At 32.3% G+C, this 19,517-nt stretch overlaps 1 protein-coding gene across 1 annotated transcript; it reads left to right on the plus strand.

Annotated features, from left to right (window-relative positions):
- The first annotated feature begins 1,109 nt into the window (after positions 1-1,109).
- On the plus strand, positions 1,110-17,654 carry LOC111695603 (orcokinin peptides type B). The gene is made up of 4 exons (XM_023464983.1): positions 1,110-1,207; positions 5,464-5,500; positions 11,306-11,639; positions 17,248-17,654. Exons 1-4 carry the CDS (start codon positions 1,163-1,165, stop codon positions 17,525-17,527), a joined length of 696 nt encoding a protein of 231 aa, XP_023320751.1. The 5' UTR covers positions 1,110-1,162; the 3' UTR covers positions 17,528-17,654.
- Positions 17,655-19,517: the final 1,863 nt, after the last annotated feature.

Genomic DNA, 19,517 nt, shown 5'->3' on the forward strand with positions numbered 1-19,517 from the left:
AGAGGAGTATAAATCAGCTACGTAGTTTTGCAAGTTACAGAAGATTAATCTTCGAACTTTTTTTATTTTATCAAAAAATGTGTCCCACAAAACATGAAACTTTCTTGAAAATGTAATGTCGTCATCTTAAGATATTCTGCGGCATAGATTTTAAATATTTATGATTCTTGAAACTTTAATCATATAATTATCTTAGTTCTGGCATTTCTAAAATGGGGTTTGCCTTTATGTGCTTTCAAAAATGCCGGAGTTTTATAGAAAACTTTGTAAAGTCGTAAAATCCATATTTGATACACATTAATTAATTGCTATCGACGACCCTTTCTAAGCCACTTCTCTACTATCATGTTCAGTTGACCACTGTAAACAAGTTTCTAGTCCTTCACGTTCGTCCGTTTTTGAAGTAGTGTTCATATCAATTTTAGAGAACGAACTTGCAAATAATCTGTTTAAAAGAAAAAGAAAAAAAGGTTAATTTTGAAAGAGCTCTGAGGTCCTAGGAGAAATATTTATTTCCATGTCTAACAAAAATGCATCAGCTGAATCTATTGAGACAACATTTTGTGTTGAACCTTACATGGCATAGGTTTAGTTTAGACAATTACTCTTATTCTTTAGATTTATATAGGGGTAAAAAATGCACCAAATACATTGTTCAATGATCTATAGTTAGAGAATGACTGCAATAAAAGAATAAATTAGAACTAGAAAGTTAAGAGGGTGCACCGTGCAAAGCGCTCTGAAATACAATAAATTTAATAATAAATAGAAATCCTTTCTAGAGGCAAATGAAAACTTTAATATGCGTGGGAAAGTAAAAACCTTGAACCTGGATAATTTAATCTTATTTTATATTTGTGTTAAACTGGAGCTGGGACGATACGACTTCCGTCATTCGGGAATCCCTAGCAGCCATTCTCTTCAGAGTAGTAAAATGGTTGGAAAATAATTAAAATGCTAATTTATTTAATAAAACAATTTAATTTGATTTTATTTCAACTGATACAGATTTACGAGCAGGTGTGGGGGGGGGGAAGAAATGTTCCATTCATTTTCTGAAACCTGTAGATTACTGGAGAGACCGCCGCCGGAGACAAAAACCCGAAACCTGGAGCCAATATAAGGTTAAACCGTCACCGGAGCAGTTCATTCCAACCCTGATATGCAGAGAGAAGGGTTCCTTTGTTTACTGCTCTCCGCAGTGCAGGTAGATACAAAAATGTCCTCTCCAGTAGAACGGAAACTCTCGCTAAATTAATTATTAGTTTCCCAACGGAGTCGCATGAGGACAAACAGTGCATAATTAAATTTATTTAAAACAAAGTTATAATTTGAAAACATGCGAATATTGTAGAGTTTCTAAAACTGAAATTTTAATGGCTTTACTAGATATCAATTAAACATCTTAAGCTTGCTTGTCTATCTGTATTCAATAAACGTCAAAACAGATGAACTGTTCAGGCATACATTTTTTATGTCAAAAATAAAAATATGTCCCATACGAAATGTCGATATTTAGTATTTTTTTAAATGCGTCAATTGAAACAGAAAAATCCGTGAAAATTTTGAGAACGCTGAACGATTAGAAATTGCGACTTTCCGAGCCACAGGAGGGCGCAAAGCGCCGATATAAGCCTCACCTTGCTATTATCAAAAGCATTACTGAAAAAAAAACTTAAAAAGGGATTGAAAACTGAACTTGAGATATTTTGGATATATTTATAGTTTATATTTTAATTAAATCTATTCATGATCCAAAATTTTAATTTAGGATCTTTTGAGATTATTGAAAATTTCGAAATAATAGAAAAAATCTGTAACTTTCATTATGTTAGTCAACTAGAGTAACATCTTTATTTAATCAAATCTGCAGGCTTTCAAAACTTTTGAAATAAGTGGGGTTTTTGGCTCGATTTAATTTGGGTTGTTTTATCGATAATTGTGGTTTGATCGTGACTTATTTATCATTTTTATCCGTCCATATATTGGTGATTAATACAAAACTCAAGTTTATCCTCTTGTCAAAGGTATGGCGGGGGGGGGGGGACAGAATTTACGCAAATAAAGGTTTTAAAGAGCTTAGAGATTTATTACTGTTTTTGCACTACAGTAGACAATCTGTCACAATTTAGCAGACAAACTGTTGTAATTAAGTAGAAAAACTGTTACAATTCAGCAGACAAACTGTTACAATTCAGCAGACAAACTGTTACAATTCAGCAGACAAACTGTCACAATTCAGCAGACAAAGTGTTGTAATAAAGTAGACAAACTGTCACAATTCAGCAGACAAACTGTCACAATTCAGCAGACGAACTGTTACAATTCAGCAGACAAACTGTTGTAATTCAGCAGACAATCGTTGGAATTCAGCAGGCAATCTGTTGGAATTCAGCAGACAAACTGTTGTAATTCAGCAGACAAACTGTTGCAATTCAGCAGACAAACTGTTACAATTCAGCAGACAAACTGTTACAATTCAGCAGACAAACTGTTGTAATTAAGTAGACAAACTGTCACAATTTTCAGCAGACAAACTGATAAAATATACATAAGAAAATTGAACAATATTTATTACAACTTACATTTTAATTCAGAATCCTGCTAATCCCTTACTTTTTAGTTGATTATCCTGTTTACCCCCTACTTTTTAGTTGAGTATCCTGTTAACCCCATACTTTTTAGTTGAGTATCCTGTTTACCCCCTACTTTTTAGTTGAGTATCCTGTTTACCCCCTACTTTTTAGTTGAGTATCCTGTTTACCCCCTACTTTTTAGTTGATTATCCTGTTTATCACTTACTTTTTTGTTCAGAATCCTGCTTACTCCTTACGTTTATTACTCCTTACTTTTCAGTTCAGAATCCTGCTTACCCCTTACCTTTTGGCTTACATAATCCCGCTTAACTCTTACTTTTAAGTTTAGAATCCTGCTTTCCCCTTACTTTTTGGCTAGAATCCGGCTTACTCCTTACGTTTATGCACTCCTTACTTTTCAGTTCATAATCCTACTTACCCCTTACTTTTGAGTACATAATCCTGCTTGGCCCTTACTTTTTAGTTCAGAATCCTACCAAATGTGTCCAAAGGAAACTTCTTTTTGAAATAACTTAAAAAGAAAAATGGCCGACACTGGATTAAAAGTTGCAAATACAAATTTACTGGCTTTGAAGTGAACATTAGACATGTCAACAATTGTTGACTCTGTTTCTTGATAATAAATATTCCCTGTGGAATGTTATTTAACTATACCTTATAATTATATTACTGAAGAACATGATATCTGAAACCAGGCTTCGACCTTTCCCCTTCTCCCTATCTTCCCTTTCTCATTCTCCCTATCTTCCCTTTCCAATTCTCCCTATCTTCCTTTTCCCATTCTCCCTCTCTTCTTTTCCCCTTCTCCCTATCTTCCTTTTCCCATTCTTCCTATCTTCCCTTTCCCATTCTTCCTATCTTCCCTTTCCCATTCTTCCTATCTTCCCTTTCCCATTCTCCTTATCTTCCCTTTCCACTTCTCCCTCTCTTCCCTTTCCCATTCTCCCTCTCTTCCCTTTCCATTTCTCCCTCTCTTCCCTTTCCCATTCTCCCTCTCTTCCCTTTCCCATTCTCCCTCTCTTCCCTTTCCATTTCTCCCACACTGCAATTCTCTTTCTCCACTGCATTCTTTTCCCTTTCCTTCCTTGTTTTTTGCACCCTTCTCGTTTGCTTCCCTCCCCCTTTTTCCATGAATCTTTTTCCAATTCTCCCTAATACCATTTACCCTCTCTGTATTCTTGCCCCCTTCTCCTCTTCCCTCTTCAACCTGTTTTCCATTTTTCCATGCAATTTTGTCCCCTACACATTTTCTCAACTTCTCTCCTCCACCCTTCATATTTCTCCCCCGTCCTCAATTTTTCCCTTTCTCCTTCTCTCTTTCTTCTTTTTCCTTCCCTACCCTTAGCTCAATTAGAATAATACTGCTTAATCCCTGTAATCCCTAGTTTTCTGACGAACTAGAAATTATAATCTGCAGAACAGCACGTTCTGTTTGTTTACTGTACTTTATTGTATCCAGATTCTAAAATAAGTAATATTAGAGGCTAGCCCCCCCCCCTGGGAGAACTGAAAACTAACTGAAAAGATATTTAGGGGTATTTAGCTCCCAATGGAGACTGAGTCAATCAAAAAAGGCTACAGGGACCAAAAAGAGAAAAAAATTGATTTGAAAAAGTAAATAATGATAGTTAAAGCTATAAAAGAAAAGTAAGAGAGTTCGATGAAAAATTAAGAGTGTCTTAAACAAACCCAGTAGATGATGCCATATAGCCTCAATTTAGGACCGAATTTCATTAAAAAAATTACGTTCTAATGCGTTGATGTATCTCATTCGTAGAAAAATGTATTCAGACTTGAGTTACAAAGATGTTGAATTTGAACCGTTTGATTTATTTTTATTTAAGAAATGTAAATAAGTGTTGAAAACAATAATTTTACAAAGCTTAATTGATTTAAATTCTGCACAGTGTATTCTATGCATTATAAATCAAAAACATACTTTAAGAGGTTTCTCTCCATTCTAACCTTTTCTTCCAGAGTCGGGGGGTGGGGGAGGATGGAGGGAAGGGTTTCATAGCTTTCAAAACCTAATTGATTTTAATATTTTCTAGCATCGAATATTGGACATTAACATTTAATTTACATTTCTGAGAACTGCTAGAATTCGTAGAACAGCGGAAGTATCTGGCATTTGTAGTCCAGCGGAAAAGGAAAGAGAATTGGTAGAAAAGAGATTCTTATGGAAAGAGAATCGGTAGAGTAGAATTAACTGAAAAGAGAAGTGGTAGAGTAGAATTTTATGGAAAGAGAATTGAAAGAGTAGAATTAAATGGAAAGAGAATTGAAAGAGTAGAATTAAATGGAAAGAGAATTGGTGCAGTAGAATTATATGGAAAGAGAATTGGTAGAGTAAAATTATCTGGAACGAGAATTGATACAGTAGAATTATCTGGAAAGAGAATTGGTAGAGTAGAATTATATGGAAAGAGAATTGGTAGAGTAGAATTATATGGAAAAAGAATTGATAGAGTAGATCTAAATGGAAAGAGAATTGGTAGAGTAGAATTATATGGAAAGAGAATTGAAAGAGTAGAACTGTCTGGAAAGAGAATTAATAACGCAGCGAACTAATCTGGAGAATGTGTTGATGTTGATAAAAACAGAAAAGTGAAAATTAAGAATTCTTACAAATGACATGATTTTTAAGATAGATATTTTTCCTGTTTTGCACTAGGTTTTCTTTCCCTTAGGTGCTATTGAAAAGCTATTTTTAAATCTCAGGACGCCCCCCCCCTGAATCCGGATCAGGGGGTTGCGAAGGTCCTGCCCCCCCCCCTTTGTATCTGCCCCTGGAAAATACCATTTTTGTTATCATCCTAACTTTTAGATTTATTAAATTAGTAAACTAAGAATTTATATTTTTCAGATCCTGTCCGTTGATGGAGCAGAACCAAGAATTAATGGTGAGTTTGATTTTAATTATTTCTCCAGGGATTAAAACAGGTTTAAAACAGGTTTAGAACAGGATTAAAACAGGTTTAAAACAGGTTTAGAACAGATTTTTATTTTTTATTTACATTTCATAATCCCAGTATTGTGTGACGTGATGTTACCTCATTTTTACTTTCATGACCTTACAACCAGTTGTTTGATCACAATTTTTTAGCAAGTTTTTAATAAATATTAATTTAATTCGGTGGCAGGCGATAATACCAATATAATGAGGACGACTTTTTTATTGTTAACATGCTTTTTTCGAATTACAAGTTTACAAGTAATTAAAGAGAAGCTTTTTTATTTGACAGCTTGTCTTTGTTTTCATTTTTTGTGTGTCCATGCGATTTGAAAGCTTGATATAAATCAAAATTGAAATTGGAAGTCGTCTTAATTGCATTGATATAATCGCCTACCACAGAATTTTAGATTTTAATATTTGTTTTATCTACCCAGTGAACTCTAGATCCCAAATATTGATTGTAGAAACAAATTTTCTAAAACAAATTTACTTTTATAAATTTAACTGCGAATTTTTAGATTTACGGAACTCTAAATTAACTCGGGTAAACTCATTTAAATTCGTTAAATCTACAGTTTTAACTAAACATATAATAGAATTTCAGAGTGTCGCGTTTTGTGTTTTTTTTTACCAATAGCAAAGCTCGATTACAACATATTGATCTATGACTTTTTATCAGGCACATACTCTTCTATTAAAAAGTATAACTTTTATTGCCACTGAGGTGTGTACAGTGTTTAGAGGATTAAATCCTGAACATAATTCAATTTAATTAAAAGTTTCAACCCTTCACAAAGATTTTACATTGCACACCCGGCCTTATCTAGATATCTAGACACACAAGAAAAAGTCTAAATTATGCAAAAATACTACAGTACATAAAAAAGGAATTTATCGGTTGCATCTTTGTCTTCCAAAACTTCTTTTTTTCTCAATAATACCTGTGGGGACCACAGTGGAGCATTTTGCAGATTACGTTTCCTTATGTTCCTTATGTGTACAGTGTACAACTCTACAAGTATGTACAGACTACTGTACACTGTTTAAAGAATGTAGTTAATGTTGTTTGAACATTTATCGACACTTTTAGAATTTTATTTTAGCATTAAAATATTGTTTAACATTTTAGTGTTATTTGTTTAGTGTTACTGGAATCCAACAATTATTTTTATTTCCAAATACAGAACCTCCCATTTTCATTTAAGACTGGTAGATAAAGTTTTAACAAAATGTACGATCCTTCGAACGTGAATTAAACAATTTATTCGCATTAAGTAGAGTGTCAGCTGATTGACTCGATTGAAATAAGTTAATTTGTATATTTAAGAAAACAAACTGCTTTGATGTAGCATTTTTTAAAATGGTTTACATATTTTTTTTTGCAGTTGAAATTCGGATAAAAAAGTAACAAAATGTGAGTTTCATGTTTTCACCTGAGCCTGTTCTCTCCATAATAATGTTTAAACAGTGGTCGTGAAGTTCACGTACTTTGGGTAGTTTGGCCGCTAGAAGTCTCACGCAAAATTCTTATCTGATAGATAGATAATTCATACGAGAGACATCTAGCGGCCAAACTATTGTCCCCCAAAGTATGTGAACTACACGACCACTAGTATCTATAATAGAGAGAACGGGCTCTGTTCTCTGTATTGTTTATTCTCCGGTCATTTAGTTTAGTTTATTGAAGTAATTAAAACAGGACCCCTGGTTCCCCTGCAGCTCAATTCATCCATACTAACATAATATTTGGAATATAACGTTTTAAGCAATACGGAGAGCTATACTAATGTCCTTTTTTCATGCAAAACTTACTCAAGAACTAGCAAAATACAATAATAAAATGTTTACAAAGACAAAAATACTTTGTAAACAAATGTCCTTACACTGCCATACACTGCATATTCTAGATCTAGCAAGATTTAATGTATAATTTTCAAAAAGTACAATGTAGGTCGTACTTAAATAACACTTCTTATACAAAAATGTTCATTTGCCATATTCATACTCTGCAGTCTACAATGTAGGCTCTACTTATACAAGATCTAGTAAAATGCAATTTCTAATTTTTACGAAAAAAGCGAATGTCAAATATTCATAGACAAAGTAGGCGTAGCTTGGAACTCAAGATTAGCCGGAAACTAAACTTTCTCCTTTAAAATTGTGATTTAGAATTTTTTAACCAACCTAGGAACATTTATGTGGTTGTCTCAGTCCCTCCATCACAATTTTTAGGCCAATCTGTCAAGGGGTTCATAGTTATGATCGGACATACACAAAAACAGACAAACATAGATTACAACTTCACAGATATACCATGTCCTATACACTGTATCAAATTATCCAACAATAATATATAATATCTACTGTCCACAAATTACGATAAAACGTTAAATATCCAATATTTTATACATAAATGATAGATAAATGACGATACACTATCTATATATATCAATAAAGTTGTAATCTCTGTTTGTCTGTTTGTTTGTTTGTCCGATCATAACTCAGGAGCCCCTGGACTGATTTGCCTTAAAGTTTGATTGGGGAACTCGGTAGAACTACGGGAATCTCTTAGTTTGGTTATGATATTTTAAGTTGAGTGGGTCGACTTTTATCGGGGAAAATAGTTAAAATCGTAGTTTACGACAAGGGGCGGGTAATCGGTGGGAATAGTTATGACTCCCTTGGGCCATGCTGGGTTCCCAAGCTAGCACACAGTATAAAGATCAAATATAGATGGAATCTAAAATGCACATCATAAATCCTTTTAAATTGAAGATCTATCGAGAAGATCAAAAATGTTTAAATTTCTAGCATGTGTATCCGGATAAATTTCATTTCTTGAGTGTAAAATCAAAATAGATGGGCTAAAAGGTCACAAAGTTGTTCAAGTAATCTAGCAATAATTTGATCTTCTTCTCTTGTCTAGTTTGCAGTGGAATGTCTATTATCAACGACGTACAATGAAATGTTTTAAAGGTTGCGTGCTCTCATGCAAAAAGAATTTTGACAAGCATATATTTTATGCTAAGGCTAAAAGCAGGAGGTTTACAGTTCTTAAATGTAAAAGTCTAGGGCTACAAAAATTCATAAGAGAGTTAGTAAGGTAGAATTTCTGGACTGGACCCAGTCTTAAAATTAATGCAAATTTTTCTTAGCAGTCTGGATCTATGTGCGTTATAGGTTACAACTGTATAGTAGATTTGTTAAAATATTAATGGATCGACTGCATGCATTGATCTTTCTTTTCCTTTGAACGAGGAAAGCTTTTTGTTTAAATAAATTGAAATTTTTTAATTTCGCAAAATCATGCGACATTCATCATTTCACCCTGTACAATTAGTGTGTAAAGTGCTTGGACATTAAAGGTATTATTATGGTTATAAAATATTTTTAAAAACGAATATAAACATTTTCATTCTCCAAAATACAATCATGGATCCGCATTTGAACTACTACCGTTTGAACTATTGATCATTTGAAATATTGATCGTTTGAACTATTGTTCATTCTAACTACTGATAAAGACGTCATTTCCTAGTTCAAACAACAAATTTTTACTCATTTGAGCTATTAAATATGCAATTTAAAATTTTATATTTCGTGAAAAAATAGTTTAAATAATCAAAAAATATTTCACCATGGACATAAAAATAATTCAAATGACAAAAAAAATAGTTGAAATCAAATATGAAGCATTTATTAGTTCAAATGAGAAAAAATAGTTTAAATGAGCAAAAAAAAAGTTCAAATGAGCAAAAAAATAATTCAAATGAGCCAAAAAAACTTCAACAATTTTCAACAAAATTAGTATACATTTAGGGTTAGGTTAGGTTAAGAAACTTTCTGGGCCAACCGCTGCAGCTAGGACAGGAGGCCGAGCGCTGCGCTGCAATTTTCTGGCTCGCAGGAACTATTGTTTTGCTCATTTGAACTATTTTTTGGCACATTTTAACTATTTTTTGCTCGTATGAACTATTTTTTTGCTCATTTGAACTATATTTTGCTCATTCGAACTATTTTTTGGTCCGTTTAATCAATTTTTTTATCATATGAAATATTTTTTGGCTCATTTGAACTATTTAAAACAATTATTTTGATCATATGAACTATTTTTCGGCTCATTTTGGCTTTTTTTAATAATAGTTCTAATGAACAATATGGCTCAAATTGGCAGAAATATAGTGATCTCAGACATTTTTGATCTATTAGTCGTTTGAACTACTACACGTGGTACCACGTGCAATAGTTTAGACGACCAATAGTTCAAAAAGTCAATAGTTCAAACTTAAAAAGGCAGTAGTTCAAACTAAATAGCATCAAATACAAGTTACGAATATGATCAGTGAAAGAAAATAATAAAAATATTTATTACAGAGCCCTAAAAGTTCGATGAATTATCATTTAGATAATAGAAAATTGAGCCCCACTAACAAGTATTATACAGGGTGACCCACAAAGTATACTACTTTAATGACGACCAAAAACTCTTTAAATATAACGATCTGAAGCTTCAATTTAGTCGATCTTTTTTCCTTGAAAATTAATATGCTCTACTTAATAATTTGGGAAATAAATGATTAAATACGTTTTAAATTGAAACCAAGCCTGTAAGAGAAATGCTGCTTTATATTCTGTAAGGCCATCTCCTTGATGGGTAACCATCTATGTGGAAGACGACATTTAAAGGCTTTTTTGCTTTTAACTTATCTTAAATCTTGGAACATCTTTTTAACTTGCGATAGAAATCTCAAATTTTATGATTACAACTGAAAAAAAAAACATTTCATATGCTAAACGCTGTATGAGTAAAGAGAAATAATTTTTCATATCATTTTATTTAAAGTTAAAAACAATGATTAACAGGAACCCCTAATATATTGTAGTAATTAAACCTATATTTATACTAATGATTAATTACATTGATGATTTATGAAGCTTTGAACAATAATTAGCTTTAATCAGAAACACGTCATTTAGGTCTAATTATGATCATCACATATGATTAGTAAAAGGTAATTTGTAGAGGTTTTTGTCTAATTTTCTCATTAGATCTGTTAAATGTACTAAATGCTACATTTTTATGAAATCAGTTAAGAATTTGTAAGATCATCCTCAAATCTAAAATTATTTCCAAATTTTTTTTACTAAACATTACTTTCAAATCTACAAAGTGCACAAGGTGCAGTTAATGTCACATTTTTAATATTTAACTTTACTAAGATCTTAAACATTTTTGTCGTGTAAAAAAATGGGATGAATATATTTTTTAAAAATTCTTTGTTAGGTTTAAAAGAATAGTTTTAAAGATCACGAAGAAAAATTTGCTCAAAAGAAAATATTTTAATGGGATCTTGTTGAAAACTGTGTGATTGTGAATAAACTCCATCTTATAGAGCACGTGTAAGCTTAGCTAACTTACATGTGAATTAGTTATTTAGAGAATTAATATAAGTTTTTAAGTACATAACTTTAATATTGTTAAACATGTTAAATCTTTTCTGTTCCGACCGAATAAGTTAATTCCTTCTGGATGTCTGTCAAGGGGGCCCAATCAGATGCCAACAAATTTGCTCTCGACCAATGAGAATTTTGCAAATTTGCAAGTCAGCTGTTTTTGAACTTCTTAATTGCTGTAAATTAAAAGTTTTCGTTTTGTAAATTAAGTTCAAACTTAAAGCGTTGTATATTGGTTTGAGCTCAATCAAAAGTCCTGAACTCAGTCGAATTATTTATTTATGAATACTTTATTCAGAGGACAGCAGACTTCCGGAAGATGTCGGAGAAGGAGAATATTCAAGACAACTTGACAACCTAGGACGGGGGAATATCCTTAGACAGCTGGACAACCTAGGACGGGGAAATATTCTGAGACAACTTGACAACCTTGGAGACGGAAACATTCTCCGACAGCTTGACAACCTTGGGGATGGAAACATTCTAAGACAATTGGACAATCTTGGACGTGGAAATATTCTTAGACAACTTGACAACCTTGGACGTGGAAATATCCTCCGTCAGATGGACAACCTTGGAAACGGAAATATTCTCCGTGATTCTGAAACCAAGCGTGGGTTTGACGCTATGAGGTAATTTTTTTTATTTTTTGCAATTTTAATTTAAAATCTTTGCATTTAATAGAATTAAACCCAAGGGTAAAACCGACAATATGAGAGTTTTTTATATTCTCACAATTTAAGACCTAAAAAGTTTGGTTTAAAAATATTTGAAATTTCAAAACATATCTGCTCATCTGCATTTTCATAGCAACGGAACAAAACGTTGAGAATTGTTAGCATCTTTGCAGAAAGCAAATATAGAATTCAATTTTTAATTACTCGAGAAACGATCATTAAAATATTAAAGGTAATTACAACAACATAAATTCAAAAAAAGGTCTACACATTTCTTTAAAGTTAAATATCTAGGTATACTGTTAATTTAAACCATTCTTTTAACCTATTTTCTAAACCGTAATTCCATTGAGAATAAAAACATGATACAGGAAAAGTTTTAATTTTCAAAGATATTTAAAAATATTTGATGCAAAAAAAATTTAAAATTCATAATGTCTTTCTGTTGATACGTAAACCATCAAAGTACCTTTTCCGGCAGAAAATCTAAATGAAAGAAGATTAAAGCCTTTGATCATAATTTTAGAAAAAAATAATTTAAGAAGTTGAAATGGTTGATGAACAAATGTTCATATAACTTATAGTAAACCGATGGAAGGAGAAGTAAAATTGTAAGAAATAAATATATTTCATATTTCGTGTTAGCTCTAGGAAATAATAATTTCTAGGTGTAATAGGTCATCATACCATGAAGAGATATAGTAATCAGAATACTATTCACAAACTATAATGTACTTTCTGTAACACCAACAATAGCTTAAACTTTAAAATTGATTTAAAACGTGGTTTTTGTATTTAATGTAGCAGGTTATCTTTTCATGAAGGTTGATTATATTTGCAGAGTTGGGTTGGACTGAACCAATGTCTACCTTTCTCTTTAATAGATATCTCTATGGTCTTCATAGTCTGTTTGGTAGTTAGGATTGGTTGATTTTTTGTTCCTGTCATGAACTCCAAATGGTCCGTTCTTCTGGTTCTTGAAATTAGCAAGAAAATCAAGAAAATCCTTGAAAGAGAATATAAAGTGTATACTATGATACCATAAAGGATGGGATCAATTCACTCCGGTGTTCTTAATCAGTTCATCTTCCCTGCGACATTTAATCTCCCCTTTAAGATTTAACCACTTCAATACAATTTTAGAAATAAAAAGCATTTGTAAAACATGAACAAATAATAATTAGCATAATAAAACGTGCATTTAGCTCTAAAATGTTTTATTACGGGGGGAAATAAGAAAAATTAAGTTGTTTCCTCTCAAATGATGTCTTCCTTTCAAATAATTAAACAAACAATATTTATTCGAGATAATTTTTAATGTTTTTCCCAATAAAAATATATTAATAAAATTGTCAAGTGCCATAACAAGTGCTTTTGATGTCTAACAACGTCATGAAATGGTTACAACAGAAGGGGAGATGAACAGCGAGGGAAAGATGATTTGATATGTGACACCGGATACACCCATTTAAAAATAGATTAAACAATAAATCAAATTACTTTTGTGGAATAAAAGTTTTGGCGTTGACAATAAAAGCTTTGTTATTTTGAAAACATCAATAAATACTATTCTTTCTCTTGATTGAAATCAGGCAAAATTGGCACGCAATCCAAATTATCTAAAATATGAACATGTATTTTTAAAGGGGAATATTAAATTTTTTCTTCGACATTTACAGTTCACCTTATTTTAATTGACGTACATATACTTTGTGCAAAATAAGACCACATTTTTTACTTTTATGATTTCTCTCAAAATGTTTAATAACTTTTAAAAAATGTTTAGAAATCAAAAGGGCCCCCGACATAAAGTTTTAGAATTTCATTTCTATGCCGTATTTTGTCAACATTTTGAGTTAGATAAACTTTTAAATTATAAAAAACATGTACTGTTCCGCAATTTATTGCCTTTCCATTAGAAGTTTTTAAGATATCTAATTTGTGCAACAATGAATTGGTGAAATGTCCTCCTCAGTAACTTGAATGGTTTCAAGGCTCTCTATCTCCGGTGTTAATGAGGAGTTCAGGATTCTATAGTTGAACCCGAACCTAGATCAGCAGAGAATACATACATTTAATTTTCTCAGTTGGAGGAACTAATCATCATCCACTGATCCTCTCTTTCCAACTTGTTATTAAAATATTCACAATGCATCAATGGTACCCTTAAACCTTTGAGCAACATTGAGGAAAAAGTATCGTCATTTTTATAGGTGAAAAATTCGGAATTTTTTTGCTGTCTCTGCTTAAATAATTAGCAAGGCATTTTTGTAAAGAAGCCACAAATGAAAATTATAAATTTTTAGATACAAAAGCATGGATAATTTAGACGAAGGTTTAAAGAATAATGTTGGAAAAAACTTAAAAGTACGCCAAACAATCACTTTAAAGGAAAGAGGGTTCAAAGGAAAAGATGAAATATTGTTTATCACATTAGTCAGACTTTCTGCTTTGTAATATACAGGAATGATTAATCTTGAATATATTTATCACTAAATTGATTTTCTGGAAAGGATCTTGATCCCTGATATTGCATGTAGTATCGATGCTTTTCCAATATAGCATAAAGGAACTGATTACCAGCCTCAAACTTAAACCTTTGATAGTTTAAACTTGCTTGTTTAATCTATAAATCAGGATGCAAAGATATGAGGATTTGGGGATGAGAGGTTAAGAGTTTTTAGGCTAATAATCAGTTTGTTTTGAATTCATAAGTCAAGAAAAAATAAATTATTTAAAATATTCGTGATATTTTAACGGATAATTATGGGTTAGGTTTGTTATTGTAAATTAATAACACAAGAAAAAACTTTATATCTTGATTAATGTTTACTTGTCTTTATAAAAAACTCCATGTTTGTTTTGCCTGTTTGCGGTTTCCTCAGTTTTTCTTCTTTATTAAACAACTTAAAACTCACGAGACAGCAACATGGTTTCAGAAAAAAGAAAATTAAACCTTGGATCCAGTTTAGGTAGAAAAATAGATTACACAACTTAGACAAGTCGTCTCATTGCTTAGTTTTTCCACCTTTTTTTTACAGGATTACATTTTTCGGTGGAAATTATAATACGCCACACTACAAACTACTCAATTGAACTCTTGATAATTAAGATACTATTAATTGGAACTTATTACTCGCCCCAAACATTTCAAATCCCTATGCAACCCAAATGGTGTAAACTTTAAAAAAAATTCATCTTAAAATTTTAAAACTTTAACTATTTAATCAGTTACTTTCACCTCATGCATAGTGCAAGCTCTGGTTTCCTGGATAATGCTAAGGTGGTGACAGTGCATTATTCTTTGGTTTATATTTAATATATAAACATAAAACAAGCCCTCATAACACTCTTCCTAATTACAGTACATTCATGTTTAAAAGCAGGAAACTTTAACGGGGTTCAAATTTGAATAGGTTTAAAACCCTACCAGTGATTCAAAGAATACCAAAATTATTATTTCTTTTGTGTAAAGATAATTAAATTTCAATTTGTGTTCCCAACTTAAAACTTCAAAACAGAAAAGCAAAGCAAAAATCTTTTTTTTTAAATACTGGTCTTCAAAACTTTTCTTGGAAATCCTATCATGCACTTAATCTAAAATAGAAAATGGAAAAGTCTATAAATGCTGCGATTTTATGTATTATCATCAATTTTCTAGATATTCCTTGTTCCAATATATTTTTAATGGTTTTAAAGTATCAATACAATTTTCTTAATTAACTAAAACACTGATAAACAATAGATCGAGGAAAAACATTATTAAAAAGTTTCATGCCGATGAGGACTCCCGACTTGTTAAACCTGGTTTCCAATCATTCCCAGAAGACATTCCCCTAGTCAGGAAAGTCCTGAAACTATAGTTCTTGTCTTTCTGTCCTGCATGCAATTCTCCCTGGGATTGATTAGTTAAATAGTTGGAAAAGATCAAAATATGAAAACACAAGAAAACTAATGAAATATATCTCTCCATGGTTTTCCATGGGATTACAGTGTTTTTGTGTCAGTCTATTAAAATCTATATATTCTGATATTCTGAAAACCAATTTATAAAAAGTTCCTTAAATGTACAATATCAGTAATTACATTCAATAAGAAAAAAAGGTCTAGTCTATGTATATTTATTCGTCTACAAGATTGAAATTGAAAGTGTTGATTTCCTTGCCTCACAGAACTAAACCAAGAAAGTTTTGATATTGAATGATTACTTTTGGTTATTGTCATGATAGTTTCATGGTTTTATTAACAAGACTTGAGAAATTATGCAATAAGGTCTGCCAACTCTAGGCTAACCTTTTTATTGGAACTTTTGGTCAATAGCAGCTCAATCCGGTCCATGGTGTACTACTCCGGTATCAAGGGTTAAATCCATTCCATAGGTTGTTTTCTCTTGTACCAAGGGTTCTTTCTGCTCCTTGGTTTACTTCTCCTGTATCCGGGGCTAAATCCACTTATAAGTTTACTTCTCCTGTATCCAAAGTTCTTTCAGATCCTTTGGTTTACTTCTTCTGAATCGAAGGTTCAATCCGCACCATGGTTTACTTCTCCTATATCAAGGGCTCTATCCGCTCCATGGTTTACTTCCCCTTTATCCAGGGTTCTATCCGCCCCATGGTTTACTTCTCCTATATCCAGGGTTCTATCTGCTCCATAGTTTACTTCTCCTATATCCAAAGTTCTATCCGCTCCATGATTTCTTCTCCTGTATCCAGGGTTCTATCCGGGTTTTCTTCTTCTGTATCCAGGGTCCTATCCGCTCCATGCTTTACTCCTATTGTATCCTGGATTCTATCCGCTCCATGATTTCTTCTCCTGTATCCAGGGTTCTATCCGGGTTTTCTTCTCCTGTATCCAGGGTTTTATCCGCTCCGTTGTCTTCTTCTTCTGTATCCAGGGTCCTATCCGCTTCATGCTTTACTCCTATTGTATCCAGGGTTCTATCCGCTCCATGGTTTACTTCTCCTGTATCCAGGGTTCCACCCGTTCCATGGTTTACTTCACATGTATCCAGGGTTCAATTTACTCAATTGTTTACTTCTCTGAAATCAAAAGTTCTTTCTTTTCCATGGTTTACTTCTCCTGTATCCAGGGTTCTATCCGCTCCATGGTTTGACTCCTCCTGTATCCAGGGTTATATCCGCTCCATGGTTTGACTCCTCCTGTATCCAGGGTTCTATCCGCTCCATGGTTTGACCCCTCCTGTATCAAAGGTTCAATCTTTTCCATGGTTTGACTTCTTCTTTATTTATTAAAAGAAATCAATCAGGATGAAAAGATCGATGAAAATAAATGTTGAAATAAAAAATCAGTATTTTGAATAATTCAAGATAAATACTATCTAGAACTATAAAAAGTAGGAAATAGTATATTTGAACATTTGTCATAAAACTAAAAAGAATGAAAATACTTTTATGAAAGTTGACAAGAAAAGTTTCCTGAGGAACCACTACAGACTTATTCCATGAAATATTAATTATGTTATTATCATAGCTTTTACTAAGATAGTATTTTGTATAAAAGTATATTTCCACGTTATCAGATATTTAATGTTTTTAATTTTTAGTGGCCTCACCTTTGGAAAGAGTAAGAAGAACTTTGATGAGATCGACCGAACTGGATTCGGACGTTTTGTCAAGAAGAATTTCGACGAAATCGACCGCACTGGATTCGGAAGATTTGTCAGCAAGAAGAACTTCGACGAAATTGATCGTACAGGATTCGGCCGCTTTGTCAAGAGAAACTTTGACGAAATCGATCGGGCTGGCTTCGGTCGGTTTGTGAAACGTCCCAGCAAAAAGAATTTCGACGAGATTGATAATGTTGGATTCCGTAGCTTTTACTAATCAACCCTGCAATCCGAATTATTAAAGTTATATAAATGTAATTTTGTATTTGAAAGATATTTGACCAAGATCATGCATTGTAATCATATATTGATGTTTATAAATATACTTTTTTCGGGGTTCTTCATCAGGAATATTTTGCATTTTAAGGCTGGACTATACAGTGCACAGACCTAATTTTAAATTAGTGTTTACAATGTACAATGTATAATGCACAATGTACAGTATATGGAGTGTACATGTTTCATTAAGATAATGTGAACTGTAAAGATTAATAAGTATTGAAAGTTAATTTTCTTATGTACACTAAATAGAGTGTAGAAATTGTACAACATTTCTTATGTAAAATAAAGGACATATTGAAATTAAACTTTCACAAGATTTAAAATTGTACAATTGTACAATACTTGTTATGTACACTGTAGTATGTATAAACAGTATTGAATCTTGTACAGTACTTCTTATGCACGTACAATGTAGTTGTACATATACTACTGTATATGTGTTTAGATCACTTATACTTTGTACTGGAATGATGTAATTGTTTCAAACACTACACCACTTCACTGCTGCATGGAATGTGCACACTCTGTAGATGGTTTTATTTACTTAACTTTCTTATTTTAATCAGTAAATAAAGATACACAATTTTAAATCGGTATTTTAAATCATTATTAACAATTTTTTAGAAAACAAGTTTTCGAAAAGTTTATTGTACTTTATAATTTGGCAACTTTTCCTCCTTCCGCATCCTTCCCACAACAAAGTAATGTTTAATGTTTCAATGTTCAAATCACCAAATGTTAGAACATTAGTACAGGGTGTGCCGGGAAACATGATAGTAGCAAGACGACTTGAAGGTCGTATTTGATCTAAGACGATATTTACGGCATTCATTCGTCAATCTACTTTTACATTTTTGAAACAATAATCACAAATATTCTCCTAGTCCTGGTATTTCCAAAATGTGGTCTGCCTTTTTTGTGCTTAAAAATTTCGTTTAGAATTCAACTTTCGCTAAATAAAATCAAAATTGTCGATCTTCATATTTCTGGTAAAATTGAAAGCACAAAAAGACAGACTACATTTTGGAAACGCCAAGACTATCGGTATTTTATGATTTTAAACTCTAGAATTCCACTTCTAAAATTATGCTTAAGAATACAATGCTGCAAACTATTTTAAATATCAAAGAAGACTTTCAAGTCGTCTTACTACTGTAATGCTTCAAGGGACACCCTGTAAATTCCAACATTTAATCGAAATTACGTATTTTTACTTAATTCCTAACGTTTTGAACTTTTTTCAATAGCCCGGTGAGGGCTATTGAAAAAAATTTATGTAGATTGTAGGCTATGGTTTTCGCCAAAAATTAAAAACAGGAATGATTTTATTTCAAATTTTTAACTGATACATTAATGCAAATGTTCAGGGCACAAAAAATCAGTTATAAATTACAATTTCGTCGGCGACATTTAAAAATTAAAAGAAATGAAAAAGACAATCATCATTCTACTCTGTCCCGGTTAACTCTGCGCAAATATTAAAACTCCTGAAAGATTATAACAAATCTACTTAGTCAATTTGTTAAAAAGTGCAGTGCAGGGTTACCAAGAAAGGGTGCAGACTACTGAGAAGAACTGTACACTGTACAGTGTACACTGTACACTGTACGGGATTTTTTCCTTTTATTCACGGTTTCCTCAGCCCTGTAAACTAGTTTCTTCTTCTGCTAAATCATTAAAATGCCATAAAATGCCAATTCTAATTCAGACGACTTTATTTAACCTTGAAAGCGTTATATATTGTCGTCTTTAAAGTTTCAACCTGAGTCTCATTAGATAGGAGAATTTAATTGACACGAATGCTCAGCTGCAGCAATGCGAGCCTGTATTGGACACCGCGAATTTAAGAAATAAGAAGAACTGAATTCCGTACAGTCGTCTCTCATGTTTTGTTGGTAAACCTGTGAAAGGTTTCAGTGTATTTT

The sequence above is a fragment of the Eurytemora carolleeae genome, unplaced genomic scaffold (genome assembly GCF_000591075.1).
Source record: "Eurytemora carolleeae unplaced genomic scaffold, Eaff_2.0 scaffold231, whole genome shotgun sequence".
NCBI classification, from domain to species: Eukaryota; Metazoa; Arthropoda; class Copepoda; order Calanoida; family Temoridae; genus Eurytemora; species Eurytemora carolleeae.